The sequence below is a fragment of the Halichondria panicea genome, chromosome 1 (genome assembly GCF_963675165.1).
Source record: "Halichondria panicea chromosome 1, odHalPani1.1, whole genome shotgun sequence".
In the NCBI taxonomy this organism is placed as follows: domain Eukaryota; kingdom Metazoa; phylum Porifera; class Demospongiae; order Suberitida; family Halichondriidae; genus Halichondria; species Halichondria panicea.
The window spans coordinates 8,578,799-8,605,658 of record NC_087377.1 but is presented as its reverse complement, the minus strand read 5'-3'; the positions used below and the strand labels follow the sequence as shown (position 1 = coordinate 8,605,658).

The 26,860-nt window shown below is 41.5% G+C and overlaps 3 protein-coding genes and 1 long non-coding RNA gene across 9 annotated transcripts; 2 read left to right on the top strand and 2 right to left on the bottom strand.

Moving 5' to 3' along the window:
- Nucleotides 1–46: 46 nt before the first annotated feature.
- On the bottom strand, nt 47–2,167 carry LOC135341338 (uncharacterized). The gene is made up of 7 exons (XM_064537860.1): nt 2,032–2,167; nt 1,551–1,880; nt 1,294–1,491; nt 1,003–1,182; nt 597–944; nt 400–526; nt 47–339 (listed from the first exon to the last, which is right to left on the bottom strand). The coding sequence occupies exons 1-7, from the start codon at nt 2,099–2,101 to the stop codon at nt 138–140; spliced, it is 1,455 nt and encodes a 484-aa protein (XP_064393930.1). The 5' UTR covers nt 2,102–2,167; the 3' UTR covers nt 47–137.
- A 31-nt stretch (nt 2,168–2,198) lies between these two features.
- On the top strand, nt 2,199–26,730 carry LOC135340784 (coatomer subunit alpha-like). Of its 6 annotated transcripts, none has more exons than XM_064537185.1 (35): nt 2,199–2,635; nt 2,762–2,928; nt 3,865–3,913; nt 3,988–4,101; nt 4,892–4,965; nt 5,432–5,512; nt 5,966–6,042; nt 9,690–9,918; nt 10,003–10,102; nt 10,468–10,557; nt 10,844–10,889; nt 10,953–11,035; nt 11,176–11,261; nt 11,635–11,699; nt 12,079–12,233; nt 12,514–12,596; nt 13,176–13,315; nt 13,678–13,763; nt 13,923–14,061; nt 14,234–14,396; nt 14,836–14,913; nt 14,978–15,046; nt 15,340–15,426; nt 15,612–15,714; nt 15,882–15,977; nt 16,122–16,210; nt 16,389–16,509; nt 16,811–16,906; nt 17,214–17,317; nt 17,494–17,640; nt 17,812–17,948; nt 24,073–24,259; nt 24,327–24,453; nt 25,217–25,425; nt 25,623–26,730. In XM_064537185.1, exons 3-32 carry the CDS (start codon nt 3,874–3,876, stop codon nt 24,092–24,094), a joined length of 3,000 nt encoding a protein of 999 aa, XP_064393255.1. In that variant the 5' UTR covers nt 2,199–2,635; nt 2,762–2,928; nt 3,865–3,873; the 3' UTR covers nt 24,095–24,259; nt 24,327–24,453; nt 25,217–25,425; nt 25,623–26,730. The 6 variants fall into 6 exon arrangements, with proteins under 6 accessions (XP_064393255.1, XP_064393238.1, XP_064393272.1 ...); XM_064537168.1 differs by having other exon boundaries at nt 23,995–24,259; XM_064537202.1 differs by having other exon boundaries at nt 3,865–3,939; nt 23,995–24,259.
- LOC135341818 (uncharacterized) lies at nt 18,106–18,580 on the bottom strand. The gene is made up of 2 exons (XR_010396659.1): nt 18,405–18,580; nt 18,106–18,353 (listed from the first exon to the last, which is right to left on the bottom strand). It is a non-coding gene; the product is annotated as an uncharacterized LOC135341818 (long non-coding RNA).
- On the top strand, nt 24,145–26,566 carry LOC135352478 (phospholipase A2 group XV-like). Its single transcript, XM_064551656.1, has 3 exons — nt 24,145–24,259; nt 25,237–25,425; nt 25,623–26,566. The coding sequence occupies exons 1-3, from the start codon at nt 24,145–24,147 to the stop codon at nt 26,564–26,566; spliced, it is 1,248 nt and encodes a 415-aa protein (XP_064407726.1).
- Nucleotides 26,731–26,860: the final 130 nt, after the last annotated feature.

The following is a 26,860-nucleotide window of genomic DNA, read 5'->3' as shown; positions in this document are numbered from 1 at the left end:
CTGCTACTGAGTTGCTACATTCACTGATTGCATACAGTGTGATCAATCAGTGTGATAATAAAAGTATAGTGCTATATATATAATACCGAAATACAAGAGCATCAGCACATTAGTGAATAAAGAGTTCATTATTATAATTAATTGTCATAGATATGATCTTCATCTCTCCTCTGCCCACTCCCTGACCCAGTGGGTCCATATGCTGGACACTCACTCAGCTTAATAGCTGTGGGGGGGCCACCCACATCTAGCTTCCTTATATTTTCATAAGAAGCCACCTGATCGGGTGAATCATAAGCTAGCTGTTGTTTGTTTTGGAAGATCTGCTTCAGTTGACTTCTGCATGTGTATATAATTATGGAGGTTTTCTAATGATACTACATCATTCCACAAAATCACCTTGCTTGTGAAAGTTGTTTTTTCCCAATAATAACTAGAGTGATCAATACAACAATGGCTACCACGGCAATTGCTAGCAACACTCCCAGTGCTACTGTAGGTCCATCGATAGTTAATGGTGCAGGAACTGAAAGAAATTGGATAATTCATGTTTAATTAAAGTAAACACAATCGATGTTTACACATGCACACCGCACCTTGCACCAGCACACATAATGTTTGAATGGCATCACTAGCTCGGGGAATAGTACAGCAGTAGACACCTCCTGCCAGTGTTTCACTGCCATGATGATTCAGGCTAATAGTTCTGACACCTCTGGTCATGTAAAATCCGTCTGATGGACAAGTATTACTTGCTTCGAGTATGCTGTTCCCGTCTGGTCCTCTCCACCCTCCAAGAGCTCCTCCAGTGGGATTGTCTTGCTCCCTGCAACAGGTGATGAGTTCAGTGTGACAGGTAAGGGCAGAGAAGCCCTCTCCAATGAGGGAGAAAGAAAGAGCTGTGCTGTTAGTGTAGACGGTGCCTCCAATGGATAAGACAATGACTGCATGCAGGGGAGCACATTGATTATAGTATTGAAGCCGTGCATGTAGGTCACTCACATTCACATGCAGGTTCACTAGAGCTCCACATTCCATTAGCTAATTGACATGTTCTGGTCACATCTCCAATAAGCCGGTATCCAGCATCACAGCTGTAAGTAGCTGTTTGGAGGTAAGTAGTTCCGGAGGATGTGTTCACTGCTCCATTGGTTGGGTCACCCAGTTCTCCACAGTCGACAACTGTACATGTATTGAACAGACAAGTCAATGTTCACCTATTAAGTAAATTATAATTATGTAAGGCCTATAGTTAGTCATATTGGTTACCGTTCACATAATTTTAAAACTTACTTGTACAAGTAACATTTAATGGTGGTGTTGGAAACCAGGTACCAGCACTAGTGCCATTACTTTCACAAGTTATTTGTAGAGCTGTTTTACTAGTTGGTGTGTAACCAGTGACACAGCTGTAGGTAGCCTCATTGGTGATAGGGTCGTATGAAATCGTTCCATTGGTATCCATGACAGGACTCAGTGTAGGGCAGGGAGCTGTATAGAGGGGGTGGTTAGTATTGGGCATGCTAGACAATAAAGTTAGCAGTACTCACTGAAGGTGACACATTTCCTCTCAGCCTCCACACTGCCATTCATCTTCACACAGCAGTACTCTCCGTCAGGGGGAAAATAGTCATGGCCACGGAACAGAGCATAACGATTCCTAATAGTTCTTCCACTAGATAAATCGGTTTCAATATCAAATTTGTTTTCAATCTCAGTCACTGTAGTCCCATTAGGAAACTGCCACTCTACGTTAGTAGGGTCTGTGGTGAAGCAGATCCAGGGACAGAGGCCATATCCTGGTCCGATAACAGTGAACGAGACAATATCTCCAGTATGGTCAATGAGAGTGGAGAACTCATTGGCTGCTGCTAGTCGCACTGCACATAATTATTATAAATTTAGCTACGCAATAGTTCATGATGTTCACTGTCAGCTATTGTGAGTCAATACAAAAAAAAGAAGAGCAAGCTAGATCTACAATAATTATAGTAAGCAACTGTACTGCATACTGTATACATATCAGCTCACCCAAAGTCTGCCCATGCACAAGAGAAATACTTCCCAGCAAACAGCAGAAAAATAGAGTTACAGTAGCCATTCTAGCTAGCTGTTCAGTGTTGTACAGCTAGACATACACGCCCCCACATTCTTATAGAGCGGTTGCATCGACGTCATCGCATTACGTCATAAAAAGTTTTTGGAGGACAACCTCCTGAAAATTTACTCAGTTTAGCCATAGATACTATCTATGGTTTAGCTTTGCTCTCTTAGCAGAGAAAGTGAATTAAGCAACGTACGTTAATAGCTATAGACGATCAAAGGACCCCTACCTGAACTGCTGCAGAGGAAATGAGTTTGATATTAAAATTATGGATCAGGAGTGCATGGATAGATCTATGTCTATATCTAGCAATATCTGCTGGCTGCCTTTTAGATCTAGTCAGCAGCAGCTTTATATGAAGTTCATACACAGTACATCTAAATGATCATAATGGCAGGGGAGTATATAGCGTACTTTTACCTTCTGATGTATGCACACACAACACATACAGGGTGTGCTCCTCCTCTCGATGATAATAATACATCAATGTCAATTTTATCTTGACTCTTGTCTCCATCAGTCCAGGCTGAGGTGAGAAACTTGCATGCATCATGATGTACAAGCTAAGGAAATCCATTGAAATTCACTTGCTTTATTCTCACACATTTATATCTCAGTACATTATTGTCAGGTTTTCCTTTGCTTGGTTCTTGACAGTGTACTAGCTGAACAAGCTGAGCTCTGTGTGAAGATGGTTACCATAATTATGTTCAAGTGAAGAGGGTGTGGGATCTAGGAGTGCCCGATTATGTCAGGCATCGATCTCATTGCTGGCGCGGCTGGGAGGATTGTGTGGGACACAATCACCACAATATTAAATTAATGTAAGTGCTCTTTGTGTATTATGCTGTAATTACAGATCTACAATGCTCTATAAGAATGTGGGGGCGTGTATGTCTAGCTGTACAACACTGAACAGCTAGCTAGAATGGCTACTGTAACTCTATCATGCATGCAGTTATGTATACAAGTCATGTATTCTACTGACACATCACTGCATTAGTGTCACGTTGAACAGACTAAAATCTGCACACACTATAGGATCTCTACCGGTACACAGTTATAAAGGCACTATTTAATCATAATTTATATATATATAGATGATGACCATAACAATCGACTTTTACAAAACAGCCTTAAAAAACGGTTATATACACATGAGAAGTTTTTTGTAATGCAATAATTATACCTTTCGACTGTGTCTACTGGCATGCCATCTTCTAGTAGACTGGCGGCGACAGCCCCTCGTGTACCGCGAGGGACTGGCAAACTGTCTATCAGTCACTCGTCTCAGCTGCAACGAGCATTGCAGCCTATCAGATTGCTCAACGTCATATTAGCCCTGTAATTGTAACCGCACTTACACTTCAGGGGATTCAGTGCATTCCATAGTAGCAAAATTTAACCACATTATCTATAAGGATATTCATGTTTAGTAGTGTCATACGATCTATTACACTTCCGCTGAGACGAGTGACTGATAGGCAGTTTGCCAGTCGCTCGCGCTACACGCTCGGGCGGCTGTCGCCGCCAGTCTATCTTCTAGTGCTCTTGCCAGTGCCATTAGCCTCGAATCAATCGGCCTGGAACCGAGGCTAGTTTGGCATGGGCCCAATTTTCCCGATGATTTTCCATTATTAGAATGTGGTTGTAGTGTTTATGAAATGTATGACGTCATAGTCACGATTGATGCCACGTGGCACATCCTAAAATAATAGCCAACTACTATACTATACTTCTCTGTTTCTACTGGTTTCTAGCTGGGCGAGATGCTCACCAAGTTCGAAACAAAGTCTCACAGAGTCAAGGGTGAAAAATCCCCATAGTAGAGACAGGTGACTGAGAGGCCATAACATTAACAATGATTGTGTATTTTTTCTCAGGTCTTGTCTTTCACGGGACACGCCCCTGGATTCTCACCAGTCTCCACAATGGGGTCATTCAACTGTGGGACTATCGCATGTGTACACTCATTGATCGCTACGATGAGCATGATGGTATGCTTGTGACGAATGTTATTCATGTGCTCACGAATGTAATGTACTTTGAGGGGAAGTAGATAGTGAATTTAGACGCACGTACATGAACACAAACAAAATACTGTGATTTTATCATAATTATGAAGTCACTATAAACAACACCCTCTTCGTCTGTAATACAGCCAAGTTAATGGGCGCCCCCCCCCCCCTTATTTGTGCTGTGTTTGACCTTCGTAAAGTTGTCATAACCATGTCATGCTTCACTGAAATTCAAAGTTTCATACACCATTGGATTCCTTGTTAAAAAGCGCTTCTATCTATATGCTGTAGAGCTGGTAAGCTCCAACCAGCTAAAAGTTAACATTTTCCATGTAGAAGTCCCTAGCATACTTGTCCACCACATAAATGAAGCCATAATTTACCACATAACTTCCGGGGTCGAACTCAACGCAAATAATTAAAGCTTAACGTGTTTACGTAGCACGGCATTGTGTGCTTAGTAGTACAGGGATCTGCCCAGGATTTTGTTAGTGGTGGCTTTTGTCCACAATATCAGTTTAGCACAAATTGCTACACTTCATATGACTACCAGTCAAATTGGAGGTTAAATTGGTCTGGATGGTGGCTGGGCTGACCAGTGTGGGCAGAACCCTGGTAGTACATGTATGTACTACCAGGGTTCTGTACACATATACGTATACGTTTAATCTGCTCAGCCCCTTGTGTTGGTTTTCACAGCGGTGGCCAGGTTTCACTTAGCTGTAGTAATTTTGGTATTGAAATAGTATATTTTTCTCTAATTCTGTAGGTCCTGTACGAGGTATTGATTTCCATAGCAACCAGCCGCTGTTTGTGTCAGGAGGAGATGACTACAAAATCAAAGCAAGTGAAAAGATTACGTTCTTAATAAATATTTGTTGTCATGATAATATTATTGATATCTTTCTCAAATAATGTAAACCCTCCAAGTTTGTAACGAAATGCTTAATAGGTGAAGCCTGTTTATTAAGGGTCAAGGTGACCATAGACAGGTTTCACTCAAGCAAGTTAAGGTAACAACAGTGACTGTAATGTACACTACAAACACAGGTCCAAACACATGCTTTGGAGACTTTGGGGCCCATTAACCTGGCTGTATTATAGAGGGTGACCTGCTTTTTAGGTACACCATGCCTACGTTTTCGAGGGGGAAATATTCGCGGAGGTCTAGCTTGCCCACGAAAATAACAAATATTTTAACCCACGAAAATTACCCGCTATACGGTATTCGTTACAGTGCACACATTGAGGTTACACTATAAATCAGAATGTGTTTTTTAATAATTATTTCAACCTCGATACACTGTAGGTGTGGAACTACAAGCAGAAGCGATGTCTGTTCACGTTGCTAGGGCACTTGGACTACATACGAACCACCTTCTTTCACAAGGTACTTATTAATGTTTTTGTTTTTTTAAGTTTAGAGCGCATATGAAGGGTCCGACAATATAGTTTATAAATGCAAAGTTAGGCGTGGTGTCATACAGGATTTTGAAGTAGAGGGGGAAATAAGAAAAGTAACTTGCTAAAAAAAAGTTCAACTGTTATTTCAATAAATGTAGTATGTAAAATTGCCAGCTATGGACCCCAACCTGTACCTGAACGCAAATTTTTGGTTTTAGGGGGGGGGGTTGGAGCTAGAGGGAGGATATCCCCCTTCCCCCCCCCCCTGTATGACACCCTGTTAGGTACTTATTAATAGACACAATGATCATTGTAGTCAGTTGACTGGTAGGCATAACAACACTTCTGCTAAAACCCGGCCTCTAGAATGCTTGTTGTGTAATCAGTTTACAATCCACGAAACTTTATCAATTCATACAAGTTATCGTTCCATTCTCAGGAGTATCCGTGGGTTGTGAGCTGCTCTGATGATCAAACCATTCGTATCTGGAACTGGCAGTCGCGGACATGCATCAGGTAACAGTCGCTGAGAGCAAGTATGCTAGTGCTTATTGGTGGAAATTGACACTACATTCTCCTGTAATGGTTACTGATTTGTAAGGGCCAAATTTGTAGACACAGTATTTGTAGTTACTGGGTTTCGTATGAGCTCAACAAAATGTTGTTTTAATGATTATAAAAAAAATCACAGTGGCTTATTGGTGGAAATTGACACTACATTCTCCTGTAATGGTTGCTGATTTGTAAGGGCCAAATTTGTAGACACAGTATTTGTAGTTACTGGGTTTCGTATGAGCTCAACAAAATGTTGTTTTAATGATTATAAAAAAAATCACAGTGTGTAGTTGCTCATATTACACAGAAGCACACATACTAGCCTCGATTCAAGGCCGCTTTAGAAGCGGCCTGGTATACCTTGTATGCGCATGCGCTTACATTACCCCAAAAAGGGGGTAATCCGTGTATTTGTGGATACTGTCAGTAAAATAAACACGTATACTATTTTGTATTCTAATTTTAGTGGTCCGTGTTACACACTTTACATATAGCAAAGATGACTAGCTCGACTGACACTGAGTTCTCTTCCGCTCTGGCTTATGCCCTTTCTTGTGTGAAGAGAAGTCATTTAGTTCTGAGGGATAAACAGCTTGACACTCTACGGATGCTGTACGAAGGGAATGATGTTTTCCTGTGGGTTCCTACTGGATATGAAAGTCTATCTGCTACCAAACTTTGCCTTTTTAATTCGACAAGAAGCTGGATAGAATTAGTTCTCCTCCTAGTGAGCGTAGTATTGTCCCCTAGTGTCTCTAATGGTAGATCAAGTGACTAGTCTACATGATCGTGGTGTTCCTTGCTGGTATACTCAGTGGAAACAAAGGGGTCGATAAGAAGTCCAAGTGAGTGCTTCACCTACCCCCAGAATACTCATAAGGCAGTGCCAGTCCTCTATACAAGGCTCTAACTGCTCCAATTGTCCACTGCGAGTGTCCGCATCTCGCATATGTTTTTTGCTACATCGCTGTCTTTCACAAGTCATCTGATCGCCACCTGACATAACAGTAAGTTCAATAGAATCTTTCAAGTATGAATGTTTCTCGATCATTATGTCTATCATGTCTGCGGCCTTTGCCTCATTCTTGTGTAGAACATCAAGGACTACAACCTCAGATTTGTTGGCCATCTCTGTGCTGTGGGGGTGCTTAATGTGACTGACAACACACCGTTTGTACCGCTGGAGGGGCTTGATGTACTCGCACAGTATTCGACCGACTAGAACGACCAAATTTCTTGGATGCCCTCAATGTCGGCCTTTGTAGGAAGGAAGTGAGTTATTTTTAGGGAACCCAGGTTAGGGGGGAAAAGGTTGAGACTGGAGATGGTCCTTTGCCAACAAACTGTACATTTGCACTAGCTCACCATGATGGTCACTACGTATGTCTCTAACGCCCTTTGTTTTAGCAACGTTGTCCCCCACGAACTTGAAACATGCACCCTCATCAATCCAGGCATCGATAGGACGTTGGTACAGCTTGCTGATTTTCGTGACCAACTTCAACACGGCACAGTAACTGATAGTGACACTAAGATGATTCAGCCTGGAGTATACCTGTGAGTAATTCAATGTAATCATAATTATATAAGAGGAGATGGATTGGAAACGGAGGTAGCATCGCGTTACATTAATTTTAAATCTGTGTACGGTTGTGCAGCACTTGGGGAAACGATGTTTCTGGAATTAAGACCACTGCAATTAATGCATTCAAAGCCCCCCTAAAACAACATGCATTCTCATGCCCTCTATAATGGTGAGCATCCTTTGGAAAAAATACGTTTTTCAAAATAGCTACAAAGAGTGTCATGCTCTGAGATCTTTATGAGTATGCTTCTAGCTATATAATGGTAATACTTAATTATCAGTGTACTGCATGTGTCAATCCATACGTTCCTCAGGTGACAGTTGGGAGTATACTGCAGGCACTATCTAGTCTAGATTTTACTAACGTTACAATCATACATACATTTTGTAGCCTCGATTAAACCCTGGCCTAACGTGGCAAGGTAACTTCCGTTTTCAATCCCTCTCTGTGATACAATAATTATACCTGTATCTGAAAATACGTAGTGGACACACATCATACATGTACATGTACATGTACAAACCTTTTTGTTTACTCTACAGTTGAAGAGTACGAGAGACAGAAACGACTGAATACCACACATTCTTGTGTTACGCTCTTTCAAGAGAATTGCTGTGGCCATACACATCCCAGGGTAGTGACTCTCTCCGCGTTTATGCAAGTTCCTATGATCTGAACGTCCTACGATCGTCTGGATAAGCCTAAATAGAATCGGAGACTTTCGCTGTAGTTCAGACACAGCCTGTTTCCACGATAACTCTTCCACATTGTCAATTGGAACCCGGTGAAATAGAGAGACAAACTCCCCAGAGTTACGACATAGAGTGGAACATTCGTCGTCAAGAATTTTCACCACACCCTCTACCAATTGGTCCTTCAGTGAAGGGCAAGAAAATGCTGCCTTGGCAATAGACTGAATGTTGCCACTATTCAGTGCCTGGCGTAATTTCTGGAGACTTTCATCTACTTCCGCAGTCACTGTACTGGGTGAGCTCACTGTGATCTGTATATTGTTTAATTAATTAGTGTGATTTTGGTGTGTTTACAGTATCAGATCTGTTATCCTCACCATAACTGTTTCAGTCGAACCAGGCTTGGAAATATCTCTTGCAACACCTTCTGAACCTTTAAGTTAATGGCTATATATTAATTTACGTTCATTTCGTTTGTAGGTGGTTTAACATACCGTCAACAGAAGAAAACTGCTCGAGATTGGTCAACTCTAACAGCGGTGGCTGACGAGGACAGTCTGTGTGCGCTATGAAAAAGAGATGATTCCTGTCATCTACATATATGATTTGTTGCAATCAACCTACGTTCCTCCCTGGTTGAGAAAGCAAGCCTTCTTCCAGGTGCTCCTACTGTCAGACGTTTTGCTAGAGGTCTAGCATGGACTGTGTGAGGTGATGCTTCAAGCCCATAGTTCTCTTCCTACCTGATACCATAGGACTACAGATGGAAGCCTTATTTCGACCCTGCTCAAAACCACACTTAGCCATACTTCTAAAGGCTTTAAGTTTAGACTCCAGAGACTGGAATTTGTTTGTGCAAGCTCTACAAATGTATGAAGATAGCCCATCACACTCACTAACTGGCAGCTCTAGCAGTTTGCCAAGTCTGTCTGGAAGGCATCTTTGAACAGACTCTTTGCTAAACAGAGCTGAGCAGCGAGTAGAAGTAACAATGTTGCAGCACAATCTGCACATTCTGGTGGCTGCCATTGTGGGCTTGAACATTCTACCACCAACCACGCTGTCTTACGTATTTTTCCTTTGTGGATTTTATCACTTGCGTAATACTGATAAATATACGAATTATTTCGCGCATGCGCATACAAGGTATACCAGGCCGCTGTAAAGCGGACTTGAGTCGAGGCTACACACATACATACACACACATGCACGCACGCACACACACACACACACCACGCACGCACACGCACACACACATGCACACGCGCACACACACACACACACACACACACACACACACACACACACACACACACACACACACACACAGTGTTCTGACAGGCCACAACCACTACGTTATGTGTGCCCAGTTCCACCCAACAGAGGACTTAGTCGCATCAGCCAGCCTCGATCAAACTGTCCGAGTGTGGGATATATCTGGACTCAGGAAGAAGACAGTGGCTCCAGGTAGCAGCGGCCCTGTAGATACATTCCGGAATCCTGGTTCTGGGACGGAACTGTTTGGAACATCTGATGTCATTGTCAAACATGTGTTGGAGGTGTGTGTGGTTACCCTTGTCAGTGTGAATGTTGCTGTACATGCATAATTATATATATTGTTGTACACGTGCCTTGCTGTGTAGGGCCATGACCGTGGTGTTAACTGGGTGTCCTTCCACTCCTCACTGCCTCTCATTATATCAGCTGCTGACGACCGTCAGATCAAGATGTGGAGGATGAATGGTGTGTGTGCTCTGTGTAGGGGGGGGAGCTGTGTGTGTTATGACTGTATGTGTGTGGGTGGGTGTGCTGTGTGTGTGTGTGTGTGTGAGTGTGTGCGCGTGTTCAACACAGTTCTATAACGTACTGCATGTGTGTGTGTGTGTGTGTGTGTGTGTGTGTGTGTGTGTGGGTGTGGGTAGGTGTGTGTGGGTGGGTGTGTGGGTGTGGGTGGGTGGGTGGGTGTGTGTGTGTGTGGGGGTGGGTGGGTGTGTGTGTGTGGGGGGGGTGGGGGTGGGGTAGGTGGGTGTGTGTGTGTGTTCAACACAGTCCTATAACCAACTGCATGTAGAGGTGTGCTTTACACGTTGCATGTACATATTCTATAGATGCCAAAGCTTGGGAGGTGGACACGTGCAGGGGCCATTACAACAATGTCTGCAGCACCCTCTTCCATCCTCGACAAGACCTTATACTCAGTAAGTGTTCCGTGAGGGTGGTGTGGGCGGGGTGTGTGTGTGGTGTGTGTGTGGATGTACTAGTCTTAGTCAGTGTGATGGAGACAGATTTCGCTGCCCAGTCCTTAAATTGCTTCGATCAACGATCAATCATTAAACTTCAGAACAGCATAAGTTTAAGTTAGATCAATCTACATGCAAGCAGTTTTCCTCTCGCCATGTTTCGTTTTCGTTCAAGAATGTCACTAGCTGTACATTTAGCTTACATGTTTTGAACGTTTCCCATGCACTCCCTCATATTGATCAGGTGTGTCAGAGGATCGCAGCATTCGAGTCTGGGATATGTCCAAGAGGTGAACACATAGAACCCTACACGTATGTGATCATCCTCTTATCGTGTGTTGCCTCCATTCCAGATCTTGTATTCAGACATTTCGTCGTGAGTCTGATCGCTTCTGGGTAGTAGCTGCTCATCCAACACTCAACGTTTTTGCCGCTGGTAAGTACAAAAAAATTTGTTTCGAAATAGAATATGTACTACGTATCTATTCAACAACGAACCTATAACATCAAAATCTTCCACAATTAAAACTTGTTGTGTGAAGGCTGTAAACACTATCAGTGATGTGATTGCTTCAGGTCATGACAACGGCATGCTGGTGTTTAAACTGGAGAGGGAGAGACCAGCTTACACTGTGCACCAGAACATCCTCTACTATGTCAAGGTATGGCTACATGCAGAGGCAAACCAAATCAACTTTCTTAAGTATGTTCAATTAACTCATGGAATATTCAGGATCCCAAACCATGTTACATGTACATGCATGCACGTACATGTAGTACCAACTTGTACATGTACAAATTACGTATCTCTCGTAAAGTTAGGGCGTACATCTCAATAAACAATTGATCTCAAGAGGTCCCTAAAGTGCCTGGGCATGTATTTACTGACCTGTGATCATGTTACTATAACTACAACAGTCACGTACGTATGCTTCCGGTACTAGTCCCTACCTTGCACCATATTAGGGAGGTATTTGATGTTTATCTTTGATCGTTAATTGTTCTCATGTACGTTAAATTGATGTTTATGTTTAGGATCGATTTCTGCGTCGCTATGAGATTGGTACCTCCAAGGACGCCCCTGTCATGGCCATACATAGGTACGGTATTATTACAACAACAAGCAAACGTGCATTTCTGACTGTAGCATATCAATTTGTCTATGTCATGGACATGTATGTGTTTTTAGTAAGACCAAAGGTCAATGGACTTATACAGACGCCTACTGTACATGCACACCAGCAAGAGTAGATAACTCTTGGCACCAGTTATGGGCGCATGCACTCAATCGTAACAGTGTTCTGGATTACGGTAATCCTTATAATCTACAGAGAGTTTTATACTAACACATTTTCCATTGAATCCACCCACGCCGAACATTATGACAAGTTAATCAATCATAACAGTGTTCTTATAGGAGTGGAGCCCTACAGAGCGTTTTAAACACATTTTCCTGTGATTACCCCCCCCCCCCTATAGGAGTGGAGCCCCCCAGTTCCGGTCCTCTCCCCACATCCTGTCCTACAACCCGGCGGAGAGTGCTGTCCTCGTCTGCTCAAACACCACCAACGCTGAGAACGCTTACTACGAGATCTTCCCTGTGCCCAGGAACACTGACCCCTCCAATCCAGAGTGTGAGTACATGTACAGCAGTGGACCAAGTGGTGGCTGTTTTTCAATTACAATACACTCTGATCTTGCTACCAGCTAGAATTTCGTCATTAATTAACTCCTTCTTTGTCTTTCTTGCCTCCATTCAAGAAATAGTAGCCATGCTGAGCTTAACCGCCGTGTGTACATTGTACCTCTCCTCTGAGTAGAGACTGTCTTATTAGCTTTGTCCTATTATTTTGTTGTCTTCCCTATAATTATGCTCTACATTAAAAAAAAATTCTTCACGTTGATTCGTTGCAGTCACTGAGGGTAAGAGGTCACCAGGGCTGACTGCAGTATGGTTGGCCAGAAACAGATTTGCCATTCTTGACAAGAGCCATCAGGTAATAACCATGGCATGCATCCATATGCTAATCCTAGTGTACACTGTATGTAGCGTACGTACATGTACATTGTTCAGTGAAGCATGTCTTGTTGTGGTCACCCTGTAAGGTGTAGATGTGTCTTTTCATAAAAAAAAATTGGAAAATGTTCATCCATATAACCGTATGTACGTTTCCACAGTGCTTATACAAACTTATTACTTAACTGCCGCGTGTACGTCCTCTGATGTTGATCTGTTAAACTGTTAAACTTCAAAGAATTCCAGAGCTCGGTGTTGTCACAACCACCGCCATTAGACCATTAGACACTTGCTGATCTGATTATCCTCACAGACAAGCTAGCTACTGTTGTTGAAAATAGACCTCCCTCAAGTGCAGTCATGTGTGCTGACACATGTGAATGGCACATTATTATGCAAGCCAATTTAAAAATGTTCATGAGTTTAAATATTACTGTTTAAGGTAATTGACAGATTTTTTGCCTTGTAACTGCACCAATAATTGTTACTGTTGTGTTTTAAGATTTCTCTCCCGATCATAAATATTATCAATATGCACCACACACACACACACACACAGCTGGTTATCAAGAACCTTCGTAACGAGGTGACCAAGAAGGTTCAGTGTCCTCCATGTGACAGAATCTTCTACGCTGGGACAGGTCACCTCCTCCTCAAGGACGCTGAGTCTGTCACTCTCTTTGATGTGCAGCAGAGAAGGCATGAGATTATCTCATACAATTGCTTATAAAGCTCGTTTCTTTATACATGTACTATTTGGATCGTACTCCATATACATGTACATGTCTTGTAGAGTACAGTACAAAATTATCATACTATTTTGGGGGCAGCATCGAACCTGCTTGTAGTGGTTTTGCCATAAAAAAAGGCAAAGACCTATAGTACATGTATGGTTACTGTTAAAAGCTTTTTCTACTCAATATTCATTACAAACGACTATGAAATAATATTGTGTGGTTTTATTATAATAATATTACTTATGCAAGTACATGCATTTCTATATACTACAGATACCTACTGTATTATGTCACTGTGTGTGTGTGTGTTGTGTGTGTGTGTAGGTCTCTGAACACTGTGAAGATATCCAAGGTCAAATACGTTGTCTGGTCAGATGACATGTCACATGTTGCACTCCTCGGCAGAAATAGTATGTCATTAAATCGAAAGCTGTTTTCTATGCCTTACTAGCAACTATTATTCATCGTGTCTGAGGTTGATATGCGTACCTGTACATGTACTGTACACCCCACCCTAACACACACCCCACACCCCACCCTCACACACACCCCACACAACCCACACACAGCCCTGGCGGTGTGCAATCGTAAACTGGTGGCCCAGTGCACTGTGAACGAGAACATGAGAGTCAAGAGTGCCGGCTGGGACGAGAACGGAGTCCTCATTTACACCACTAGTAACCACATTAAATACGCCCTCAGCAACGGGTAAGCCCCTACAGTCTCCCAAGGATTATAGAGGTCTATAGGTTAATGGGCCCCAAAGTATCTTGCTGTATGTGTGTTTGGACACCTTAGGCCTTAGGGTGACCACAATAGACCTGATTTCACTTTATCTCTGAAACAAGTACCCATAAATAACCACCCCCCCTCCCTCCAGTGACCATGGTATCATTCGTACCCTGGACCTGCCTATCTACATCACGGCAGTCAAGGGGAGCAAGGTGTACTGTCTGGACAGAGAGTGCAAGACCAGGGTGCTCTCCATTGACCCCACTGAGTACAAGTTCAAACTTGCCCTCATTAATAGGAAATACGATGAGGTATTTATATTTTACATGCATTGCTTGTCTAAGACATATGAGTGCTAATTGAAATACTAGTAAAAATACACACGATCCTTGCCAGAACGCAATAGTTAGATCGCAAAATGATCAATTTTTCTGCTGATTTGGCCCATTTGCAAATGCTTTTCACCAGCAAAATATTCTAGTAATACGGTGTTGACGTTGAACGCACATCTCGTACTGTGTGACCGCATGTGTTACATGTGTGTAGATGGAACCGTGTTAATTAACTGTCATCATGATAAAGTTTCAAAGGTGTGCAATGTTGTGCGTTCCAATTACCTTTCTATGGGTTGCTAGATTCCATACTTGACATTTCAAGGCTCACACATCACACGTCACACCTCACACACACGCACACATACACACCACACACACACACCCACACACACACGCACATCACACACACACGCAGGTGTTGCACATGGTGCGTACAGCCAAGTTGGTCGGTCAGTCCATTATCGCCTACCTACAACAGAAAGGCTACCCCGAGGTCAGTGAACGTGTACCACAATAAAATGATGTCATGATGTGAATTTTATATTCGTACCTTGTAGGTGGCCCTCCACTTTGTCAAGGATGAGAGGACACGATTTTCTCTGGCTCTTGAGTGTGGGAACATTGAGGTACACGCCCCCTTCACAGTCTTGTGCTTGTACTGCTCATTTGTATTTTGCAGCGTGCAAAAGTCGACCATGATTGTATATCTATAAAATCTCACGTACTACATATGTAAAACTCATGACAGTGTGAGCACTATTTGAAAGCTTGAACGTGTGCCTTGTATACATGTTATGTGTACAAAACTCAGTTGCTTTTCACTGTATGTATGCTACATGTAGCTCATGTGATGTGGGTAAAACTCACTGCTTGTTGGTATTCTTGTCTAACCTGACCTCTGTACTGTACGCACGTGTAGATTGCTCTGGAGGCTGCCAAGACCCTCGATGACAAGGTGTGCTGGGACAGACTGGCCTCGGCCGCACTCGCTCAGGGAAACCATCAGGTGAGCACTTATACTAGCAATTTTTTACCTCTCATAAATGTATAGTGCATGGTTTCTGTTTTTCAGGTATCATTCATGTCAATGAAAGTTATTTGTTAGTAATTTTCGTACACACACACACACACACATGGCACCCTCGACACACACACACACACATACACACACCCACCCACACACACATGCAGGTGGTTGAAATGGCATACCAACGTACCAAGAACTTCGATCGTCTCTCCTTTCTGTACGTCATCACTGGGAACATGGATAAACTCAGGAAAATGACTAAAATTGGTGAGTCAATGTAACATCATGCATGTGCACTACAGGACAGCTTTACTGTACATTTAATACGACAGTGCTGCATTTTTTACTATCAATGTACTGGAATTATTGTAAGACCCTGGATACCTGTTATTACTCATTAACCTTTGATTCAACCCCCTTCTTTTCAAATGCAGCTGAGATCCGCAAAGACGTGAGCAGTCAGTACCAGAACGCACTCTTTACTGGGGACGTCAAGGAAAGGGTCAAAGTACTCCGTGCTGTGGGTCAAGGTACAATCTCTATGAACTCTCAATAAGCCTTATTACGTACCTCAATCGATTAAATTTCTGATTTTTATACATGTACATGTAACGTATGTAACCTTAGCTGTTTCTATGACAACAACCGTTAACGCCCACACCACACCCTCACAGAGTCACTTGCCTATCTGACAGCTGCCACTCACGGACTCACTGAAGAGAGCGAGGCTCTGGCAGAATCTCTCAACTCTCATCTCGACAAGGTGAACAATATACAAATGTACATGCATGTGCACATACACTGCATGTGCATGCCCACACTTGGTTGGTAAGTACTGTAACCACCTCTAGGAAAAATTAATGATTCACACATTTGAATTTTGTGGGCTAGTGGCGTAAATAATTATTATTTAATTTGTTACCGTACAAAATTTCCCTCAGCTCCCCGAGGTCCACCCCAGTGCCAAGCTACTCCGCCCCATCCCGCCCATCAGTCAGACAGAGTCCAACTGGCCACTCCTCAACGTGTCAAAGGGATTCTTTGAAGGAATGACTGGAAAAGGTCACCTTTAGAATCCTAATAACAGTGTATGCCTTGTTACAATTAATGTACATCTTACCAGGGTTTCATCTAGGATTAAAGGTTTGGGCGCGTGTAAGCACGCCGCAAAATGTTTGGCCACTCCCATATTTGTTGACCACACCCCCTATTACATGCTAGTGCATCACAGTAGATCTAGTTACATCACAGACAGTAATAATGTGATAATGTCAAACATTTTGGGGGGAAGGTTCAGCCCTGCCCCCCACTAGATGAAACCCTGCTTACCATGCTTACCAAACATTTCCCATCGTTGGTACAGGTCCTAGTGGTGCTGGTGTCATGGCAACCATTGACCCATTGGATCAGCCCGAGGATGGTGGGTGGGGAGACGATGATGAACTGATTATCAATGAAGGCAAGTTCATTGAACCCTATAGACATTGAAGTACATGTACCTACAGTTACTTGTGCGCTTTTTTAATATTGTGTCGTACATCCTTAGCAACATTAAGGAATGTTAATTGTAAGTGTGTTACCTGCCGTGATGAAATTCATATAGTTTATTACAGACTATAAGTATGTACAGGTGTACGTACCTACTGCATACAATTGATGTATATTTTCCGACTATTGAATATTATGTAGCTAGCCTCAGTAGTAGTGTACAAATCATGTACCCTCCCCCCCCCCCCACACACACACACACACACACACACACACAGATGGAGAGATAGTGACGGATGTGGGTGGTGAGGACATGATGGAGGGAGAGGAGGGAGGAGGTTGGGACGTTGATGACGACGAACTGGAACTACCACCCGACCTCGTTAGTCTCTTGTCAATCAATATAATATTGTATAATTATTTGTGTAATTACCATCTCAATCAAATAGCAAATGTTTTTTCTACATGCGTGCAGTTTTGTTGGTCATTCATTCCATATAATTATTTAAATGTAGCTTTTGAGCATGTCACTATGTAATAATGATTGCGTTACCATAGGAACCAGACCTTGGTGCCGGTGGTATAGGAGACGAGGGCTACTACGTCCCACCCACTAAGGGCACTAGTCCTGCCCAGGTGTGGGTCAATAACTCCCAGTTGCCCGGGGATCATGTGAGGGCCGGGTCATACGAGACGGCCATGAGGGTGAGTGGGCGTGTACTCCACGGTAATGATGATATCTTCTAGCGAACTATAAGTATAGATGAAGCGTTATATTCGATGACCTTTTACACACTGTTATAGTGTATACATAATTATAGGCTCTATTTTTAATCCCTTTTCCATCTCACATTCTGTGTCCCTCTCTGTATATAGTTGCTGAATGACCAGCTTGCAGTGGTGAACTTTGAACCCTTCAAAGCGCTCTTCATGAGTGCATACAGTCAGAGTCGTACGGCCATCACGGGAATTCCCCTAAATCCTCCACTATACGGCTTCCCTCACAGGAACTGGTGAGCTGCCCACTCATTAATCTTATACACCTACATGTATAGACTTAGTACATACATGTAATGAAAGCACCGCGGGTGCTGATGCCTCGGTGGAGGCGCACTTAAGCTTATACAACATGAGTAGCTATAAAATAGAGTAGCAAGAACTCCACCTATATAAATCATTCAAAGATCAAAGTTATGTTACATTACAATTATGCATAATTATAGTCATAAATTGTTCAAATCTGCACGTATGCTCAAACATAACTTCTAATCTTCATTATAAAGTCTTTTCAAACAAGCTTGATCCACTTCACAGCGGCAGCTAAGTCCACGAACTGGGTACTCACACAAGCCAGCACATCCCGCACACGCTGGCGTGAGTCCTATAAAAGCCTCAGACTCCTGCACTAGATTTCCACTCTACAAGGAATAGACAACATGATAATAATAGGGTAGAAATTTCTTGATTACCAATGCTAACAGAGCAAACAGGAGAATTACGGTCTTCATATCTGGAGTCTTCATGAGCAACTGATTCTTGTTCAAAATACTATGATGACTGTTATTTATAACAGGGGCCTTAATTGTTGCATCATACTTGCAGATGCTTGCCTTACTGCATGAGTTCATTTGAGGTATTTGCACTTTAGTAGCTGATCATGATCTATGATGTCATGTTACAGCTATTTATAACAGGGGCCGCCTTCATCATAAGGAGGGGTTAGGGATAGGGATAGAGTTAGCTATGGGCAGAGGAGGTTGGACACGCATCACATAATGTTTTACGGACGAAATGTGTGTACATGGAGAGATATATGGAAACTTACAGAGAACAGTAGCTATTCAGCCAAGTCAAAAGACTGCAAACGATATTAGCACTCCATACTAGTGCTAAAAATACCCAGTGAAACTAGAAAGCTGAGTGGTATATAATCATAATTTATACTAGAAACAATGAGACAGAAACTTAAGATTACTATGGTCACAAACTTAGAGTTGTTGCTGCATTTGTCTTTGTTTTTTTACTCCTGTTTTGGTGTAGCACTCCATATACTAGTAGTAAATTATGCTAAAAATACCCAGTGAAACTTGAAAACTGAGTGGCATATAGAAACAATGAGACAGAAACTTAAGATTACAACTTCGAGTTGTTGCTGCATTTGGCTTTGTTTTTTTACTCCTGTCTTGATGTAGGTATAGCAACCATATAGTGTTAAACTACTACGACTCATAAACTAACAGGAGACAGCTGGATGCAAAAGGCTCAGTTTTAAGCGTGACGCGTGTCCAGCCTCCTCTGGGGTTAGGGATATACAGTTAAGTTTAAGAGGGGTTAGGAATAGGGATAGGGTAGGGATAAAGTTAGATATATAGGGGTTAGGGATATAGGGATACTTAGGGATATAGGAGGGGTTATATGGGTTATAGGGTTAGGGATAGGGATATAGTTAGAAGTTAGGGGTTATAGGAATAGGGATAGAGTTATGTTTAGGAGGGGTTAGGGGTTAGGGATAGGGATATAGGGTTAGGGTTAGGGATAGGGATAGTTAGAAGTTAGGGGTTATAGGAATAGGGATAGAGTTATGTTTAGGAGGGGTTATAGGGTTGATAGGGATAGTTAGAAGTTAGGGGTTATAGGGATAGGGATAGAGTTTGGTTTAGGGGGGGGGGTTAGGGAATATGCATGGATCAGTAGAGTTAGGTTAGGGGTTAGGGATAGGGATAGGGAAAGTTAAAAGTTAGGGGCTAGGGATAGAGTTAGGTTTAGGGGGGGGGCTAGGGAATATGGATCGATAGAGTATAGGTTTAGGAGAGGTTAGGGATAGAGATAAAGTTAGTTTGGGTAGGGATAGGGATAGGGATAAAGTTAGTTTTAGGAATAGGAATCAGGGAATATGAATAGAGTTGATGAGTTAGGTTTAGGAGGGGATAGGGATAGAGTTAGGTTTAGGAGGGGTTAGGGATAGAATTAGGTAAAGGAGGGGTTAGGGATAGGGTTCTACTAAGTGTGATGTATCACAATTATATACAGTTATACACTATTTATACCAAATATACAGCTTTCTACTAAGTGTGATGTACAATTATACAGTTATACACTATACAACTATACTGTATAGTTATACGCAATGTATAACATCAATATAAGGTAGTATAATTATACAGTTATACCAAATATACAACTTTCTACTAAGTGTGATGTACAATTATACAGTTATACACTATACAACTATACTGTATAGTTATACGCAATGTATAACATCAATATAAGGTAGTATAATTATACAGTTATACCAAATATACAGCTTTCTACTAAGTGTGATGTATACAATTATACAGTTATACACTATACAACTATACAATTATACAACTATACTTTTTATTAACTATACACTTTATACTGGTTTCATAAATATACTTAGATTATACAGTATATTATACAGTATAGCTGGTATAATAGCAAGCAAATACCTATGGTGTATAACTGTATAAAGTATAACTGGTATAAAGATCCAATACTGCACAGCTCTCCTCTATAGGAGCAGTACGCCCACACAATCACTCTAATCACAATCCACACCCACTTCCGCTCCTTATTAGGAGGCTGGACCACTTGACTTTAGCATTTCTCAGCCTTAGTTTTTAGTGCCTGCAGAGATTATAGAAGGAGGGCCTATAATCTCTGGTGCCTGTAAGTTTAAAACAGTATTTTGCAGGAGGGGTCAAATTTTATTTTCGCTAACTTTTTATTTTCACCAACTTTGCTCCAGAAGCAGAGATACGTGCTGATACTTAATTTGCGGCCTGTTCTGTTCTGTGATATGACTTTATTACTTGGTCGAGCTGATCCATGAAGCTTAGAGAACGTAGTATAGTGGTATAATTATACTAGAGCAATGGTTGTTGTGAGCAAAAACTATCATTGCATGAGACACTTCACAAGCCCTAGAATGAAAACTTTTTTCGTCGTTTATGCATGGTGGCTTTGGTGTGGTGTCTTATGTGAAGTACATTATGATTATGCACTGAAAATAATCAGGTTTTCTGATAATTAAGTAAGTGAAATTACTATCAATATTAAGGTCACTTTCAACGCCGTTTTTCACAAAGCTGCTCCTGAAACAGAAACTATAATATAATAGCCTGTGAGTGGTCTGCAGAATTATGCAAGCAGAATCAACATGACTGTGTGGTAACTGGTATAAAACTACTACCTTACTAATGTTAATATTATAAACAGGTACTAGGCATTAGTGAATTCTTAATTAACGCTAAATTATACGTCTGGCTAATAATAAAAAATCATGTATACAGTATAATAATTATCAGGTAATTTTCGTTGGTGCAAATTTTTGCATGAACTACCAATTCGTATTTTAAATGTTCGTACAGCTCAGGATAGTGACGTTGAATCTATTGCGGTAGAATACTTTCGTAGTTTTTCATATATATGATGCTCTTTAACAAAATATACGAAAATAACCCGCTATAATTATACGGTCATCATTTTTCTAGAGTATGTTATAAGCAATTAGCATGGAAAAACATAATTATGTTTGGCCCCAACAGGTGTAGACACAACTCATGACTCATCAGATAGCCACTCTATAAAGGCAGGAAGTATGCAGGCTGGGACCTTCCTGTATATGATCCCAGAACAAGTCAAATGTGATTAAAAATCGGACATGTTTGCTCTGATCATTTTGTTTGAGCTCCACTATATCATGGAGGCTATATATAATTATAAACAGTATAGCCAGGGGCGGATCCAGGAATTTTGAAAAGGGGGGCACCTGAAATTTTTTACTGGTCAACAGTTTTTTTAAAGCCCAATCAGTGTAACTTTTCTGATCACGGATTGATTGATGACAGTATGACATACATAGTAGCAAGAGATAGCAGAAATGGATGAAATCGATTTCGGCTTTAAAAAAACTGTTGACCAGTAAAAAATTTTCTATAAAGCTATTCTACATGCTGCTTACTGTTCTAAGCCACACCCACTTCTTGAGCCAGAAAGGGGGGGCATGCCCCTTGTGCCCTGCACTGGATTCACCACTGATAGCTGTAGGATATAATTATTGCCCTTAGTTATCGTAAGATTACATCCCCACTGTAGAAACGTAACGTATATAGCGGGTTATTTTCGAGCATCATATCCAACTGTGAAATTATTCTATACCGCAATAATTATGTCAACGTCACTATCTTGAGCTGTACGAATATTTACCAACGAAAATTACACCCTATATATACAGGTACATCTCATGAATCATTTGCCCTCCTTGTGAAAGACCGTCTGCATGAGCACTCTTGTTACGGTTTTATTGCTGCATAGCATATAATGTGTAAACAAACAAAGAAGCCTAAATTGGGCACATCAACTTCGTGATCTTATATACACCCCCACGTATTTGTTGTTAATTCACTGTACAAACCGTCAAACGCGCATGCAGGCATCTATCTCTTGGTGCAATATCAACAACCAGCCCCTGGAGCCACCCCACTTCTTACGCCACTGGCATGCATGGTATAATGTTGAATTAGTGCTGTCACAGATCTCCAGCCAATCAGTTTAGCCAACCGTATAGTCACTTTAACTACCGGTAACGTGTGCTTACAAACATTATTGTAGCCAGGAGGAGCCCATAAAAATAAGCCGACCGCATTTCCATATGATAATATGTAGCATTGGTTGAATCCCTACATGTGTTACACACAATACAGGGCTGCAGTTTGCAAGCACTTAGTCGCTTTCATAAAAGGAAACCGGCAATTACGAAACGCGATCCTCGAGAGTACGTGGAAGTTAGCCGCTCCTTCTCTTATTTATGGGCTCCTGTTATAGCCAGTTACAAAACTGTAACAAGTTAAGCTGTACACATGCATGGTAGGCTGTACATGAGGCTATTAGAGATCGCGTGACTAGAAAACACTCATGTTTTAACGCTGGTACCTCAGATGGGCCCTCAACGGTTACGTAATGCACTCGGCTTCTTTTGCATCGCGTTAACCTTATATCCTCGGCACACAGATTATCAATGTTAATCATTTGCACTCTTGAACTGGGTTTTGGGGGAAAGAACCACTCAGGCATGCACAGTAGGGCCCGGTAGATGAGGGTATTGTGAGACAGAACCAATTATGAGACAGCTTTAGGTACAGAATAAACATTCGGGTGCCAGAAGTAGAAATTCACTATGTATCTGTTAAAACAGGAGTACTGTTTTTATAGACAGAATAATCACATAATTTTTATAGGAAAGTTCCAGCTAAAGTAGCCAATTAGCGTTAAAGGTGTCTCGTAAATACCCCCCTATAGTCTCTTGAGCCATGTTTTTCCAATTAAATTCTGTAGCTAAAAGCTAGCATTAGCTGCGAACAAAGCACTGTCACTAGAATTTTTACTTACATGCAAAGCCTATTGACCATAGTAGTTAGTGAACAGGCTATTTAGCTCCCTCAAGATTACTGCAATACAGGGCCTAGGGGGATAAGAAACATTAGATGTCTCATAATATCCCCTTGTAATTGTACCCTAAGACCTCTTATTCATATTGGGAGAGCTAATGGGAAAGCCTATGGATAGATGATAGATTCCAAAAAATAAATCCTGCAACTGCATGTATGCTAAACCGCTTTCATAGGAAGATGTTTACTATAATTATACCACAGGATGCTACTACTGTGAAAGAAGTCTTACATGTATGTAAGACTTCTTTCACATGTATACATGTACATGTATAATTAGCATGCATTAGTGGTTAAAACTTAGTACATGCAGTCATACTTTATAGCTATGTAAGGCCACTCCAAATGGCAACTCAATTCATATACTGTATTCCTATTGTGGCGACTAATAGTACTAGCCTAGCCAGCCTAAGGTAGATCTATAGCTAGCTCAAGGTCACCAATGCGCATGCGCAATTCATGAAATTCAATACAGATACATGCAGTCAGCATGCTGTCACCTAATACTCTGGAAGTGGTCATAGCTATGCTAAACTAGTAATTGAATGAGTGATTTTTTAAGTGTTTTTCTGTGAAAACATGCATATAGCTTCTCATCCATGCTGATTCTTGGAAAAAGATTCCTTGAACTGGCTTGACATCAGTCCCCTCCCCTATGATCTGACAGCTCTTCACTTAATTCTACTTGACCAAGAAGCAACCATCACTCAACTTTAAGATCACAGTGCATATGGTGACCATGTCAGCTTCAGCCGTGAGTACTTTTCTAGCTGGAATGCTGATGTTGGTAGTTCTACCAGAATGTTGGTCTCAGAAAGAGACAGGAGATGAACAGTACTCTCCCATACTGCTTGGTAAGTTATGTGTTTGCAGTGCCCCAAAGCATATCATATAATTATAGAAAATTCTGAAATCATGCAGTTTCTGGGCTAATGGCCAATCAGCTTCAAATCAAGAACACAAGGCTGTCTGTGTGTAATACGTTGGGAGGCTATAGAGATCTTTGGATCAATACTATAAGGCTACCAGTATGCGTTGATGACCTAAGGTGACATATTTTGTAGTTGAAAAGTCTGCAGTACAGATTGTTTTGTGACCGTCTGATTTTTAGAGACAGCCGAATATATATATAAGCTACTCTATAATTTATAGCGTTTGTAATTAATCTTAATGAGATGACGCTTGACTACTTAACCGGAAATACTCCTAGGTCATGTCTTAAATCTTTGGACATTTAGCATAATAATATTGGGGGGTTTTCGTGTAGGATTACAACCCACAAAAACAGTAAAAATTAATGCCCCTCGAAAATTCGCGCCATACGGTATATATAATTATACACTCTGCTGCTCAATAATTGCCTGAAATGATACCTCCTTTTTATATACTTGATCAATTACAATTCAGTTAGTAGCTAGTGTTCTTGTATGTAGTATTAATTATTACATGCATTTGGCTATAATTATATGCGTACTGTTACAAGCTGTTTATTGGCCTGGTAGCATAGAATGTATGTCGATCAGGGCCTTAATTTAATTACGTATACCGTATAGCGGGTAATTTTCGGGGGACAAAATATTTGTGGTTCAGCAATATTGAGACATTTCGTGGGTAATATTTTCGTGGTTGGAGCTTGCACTGCAGGTAAAGGTAGGCAAGATCGCTTCATTCGTGGGTAAAATATTCGTGGCCAGGCCTCCAACCACGAAAACCACGAATATTTTGCCCCACGAAAATTACACGCTATACGGTACATGATCACAGACAAATTATGTACATACGATAATTATTATATCTCTCAATTCATGCAGATTGATCTTTGATCCAGCAGAAAAACGGTTCCACAATAAAAATGGTGTATATGTCAAGCCTAAAGAGGATTTGCCTGGAATTGAGTATTTAGATTCAAACAAAGAAATACCATTGCTAAAGCCATTTGTTGATTACTACGTCAATAACCTTGGTTACAAGAGAGGCAAGAGCATTCGTGGTTCCACTTATGATTGGAGGCGCGGCGCAAGTAAGAACTTGCATGGTATACTGTGATAGTAATTGATTGTATGAATAAGCTAGTGACTATATTACAGATTGCATGCATGCATGAACATAATAATTTTGTACTTTGTAATGAGTACCTTAACGCAGCGTATATCCATTATACAATACATGTTGTCACCCCATCCCCATGTATAACTCAATAATTATGCATGTGCACAGATGAGATAAAGAAGTCAACCGGTTTCTTTCCACGCACCAAGTACATCATCGAAGACATGTACACAAAAAACGGAAATCGCAGCTTAACACTCGTCTGCTTTAGTATGGGCTGTCCTGTTACTCACCACTTGCTTACTAGAACAGGACTCACCCAGGAGTGGAAGGACAAACACATCCATGCTTATGTAACCGTTGTCGGGGCTTGGGCAGGTGGTGTGCACTTCCTTCAAGCTGTGAGCTCTGGCACAGCAGCCGATACGCTTCTTGGGAAATTGGAAAATTTAGGAAGTTCTATAAAAAACGTATTAGGTACATATCTCAGTTACCTTGAGCGTTCATTTGAGGGTCTGTACTGGCTCATGCCAAGGACCCCTATCTGGAATGACGAGGTGCTTGTCTCCACACCATCAGGCGACTACACTGCAAAACAGTATGAACAGATGTTTAAAGACTTTGGCAAAGGTTTTGAACACAGCTATGCAAAGTTTACGACAGCTATCAGCACTGGAGCCGACTTCCCTGCTCCAAATGTCCGAACCTACTGTCTCTATAGTCTTGGTGTGGACACTCCGGAACATTTGGAGTATACGAAAGCTGAGATTAGGGGACAGACCCCGATTATCACGATGGGAGACGGTGATGGGGTTATCAACGCTAAGAATGCTGAAGTATGCCTGCAATGGAAGAATATGAAGAACCATAAGTTCGTGTCTTATGTGTGCCGCGGTTTGCAACATAATAACATATGTGGCACTGATTTGTATCCCTACATTGGAAAGATTGTGAAGATTCCGCAAAGTGAAACAAACTCTGAGATGAACAAAAAGAAAATGAAGTTTGATGAGAGTGTTGCTTTGCTTGAAGCCATTGGAGAAAAATTCAGATCATCTGAAGTTACCGTTCAAGAGGAGATTGTGCACATTCTTGAGAAACTGATCGATTAGACCTCTAGTATATAGTTCTAGTTCTGTAGACTGAATTTGAATTGTATACGTACATAGCCTTTTGCTGGCCGTAGTTTGCATACAGCTTTATTTTGAAATTTCAAATGAAATGCAGATTGATTTTTGTCATACTGTATATCAGTATATGCATTGTAGCGGGAAAATTTCTTGGGGTGCAATATTTCGCGTTTTTCGAGGGCAGAGCAGTAACACAAAAATTAAAACCGGGATAAACTTCCACGCATCGGTATTTTCACATGCAAAGCTATTGGTGGGTGTGGTTTCCTGGCATTG

Excerpts from the sequence above, each read along its gene's own strand:
- LOC135341338 (XM_064537860.1), bottom strand. The coding sequence starts at position 2,101 with ATGGCTACTGTAACTCTATTTTTCTGCTGTTTGCTGGGAAGTATTTCT. Across the intron at positions 1,881-2,031 it reads TGTGCATGGGCAGACTTTGG|TGCGACTAGCAGCAGCCAAT; the intron begins GTGAGCTGATAT and ends AATTATGTGCAG. Across the intron at positions 1,492-1,550 it reads GAGGAAATGTGTCACCTTCA|CTCCCTGCCCTACACTGAGT; the intron begins GTGAGTACTGCT and ends CCCTCTATACAG.
- LOC135340784 (XM_064537168.1), top strand. The coding sequence starts at position 3,874 with ATGCTCACCAAGTTCGAAACAAAGTCTCACAGAGTCAAGG. Across the intron at positions 15,427-15,611 it reads TCGCTCAGGGAAACCATCAG|GTGGTTGAAATGGCATACCA; the intron begins GTGAGCACTTAT and ends ACACACATGCAG. Across the intron at positions 17,318-17,493 it reads TGGAACTACCACCCGACCTC|GAACCAGACCTTGGTGCCGG; the intron begins GTTAGTCTCTTG and ends GCGTTACCATAG.
- LOC135352478 (XM_064551656.1), top strand. The coding sequence starts at position 24,145 with ATGTCAGCTTCAGCCGTGAGTACTTTTCTAGCTGGAATGCTGATGTTG. Across the intron at positions 24,260-25,236 it reads GTACTCTCCCATACTGCTTG|AAAAACGGTTCCACAATAAA; the intron begins GTAAGTTATGTG and ends TTGATCCAGCAG. Across the intron at positions 25,426-25,622 it reads TGATTGGAGGCGCGGCGCAA|ATGAGATAAAGAAGTCAACC; the intron begins GTAAGAACTTGC and ends GCATGTGCACAG.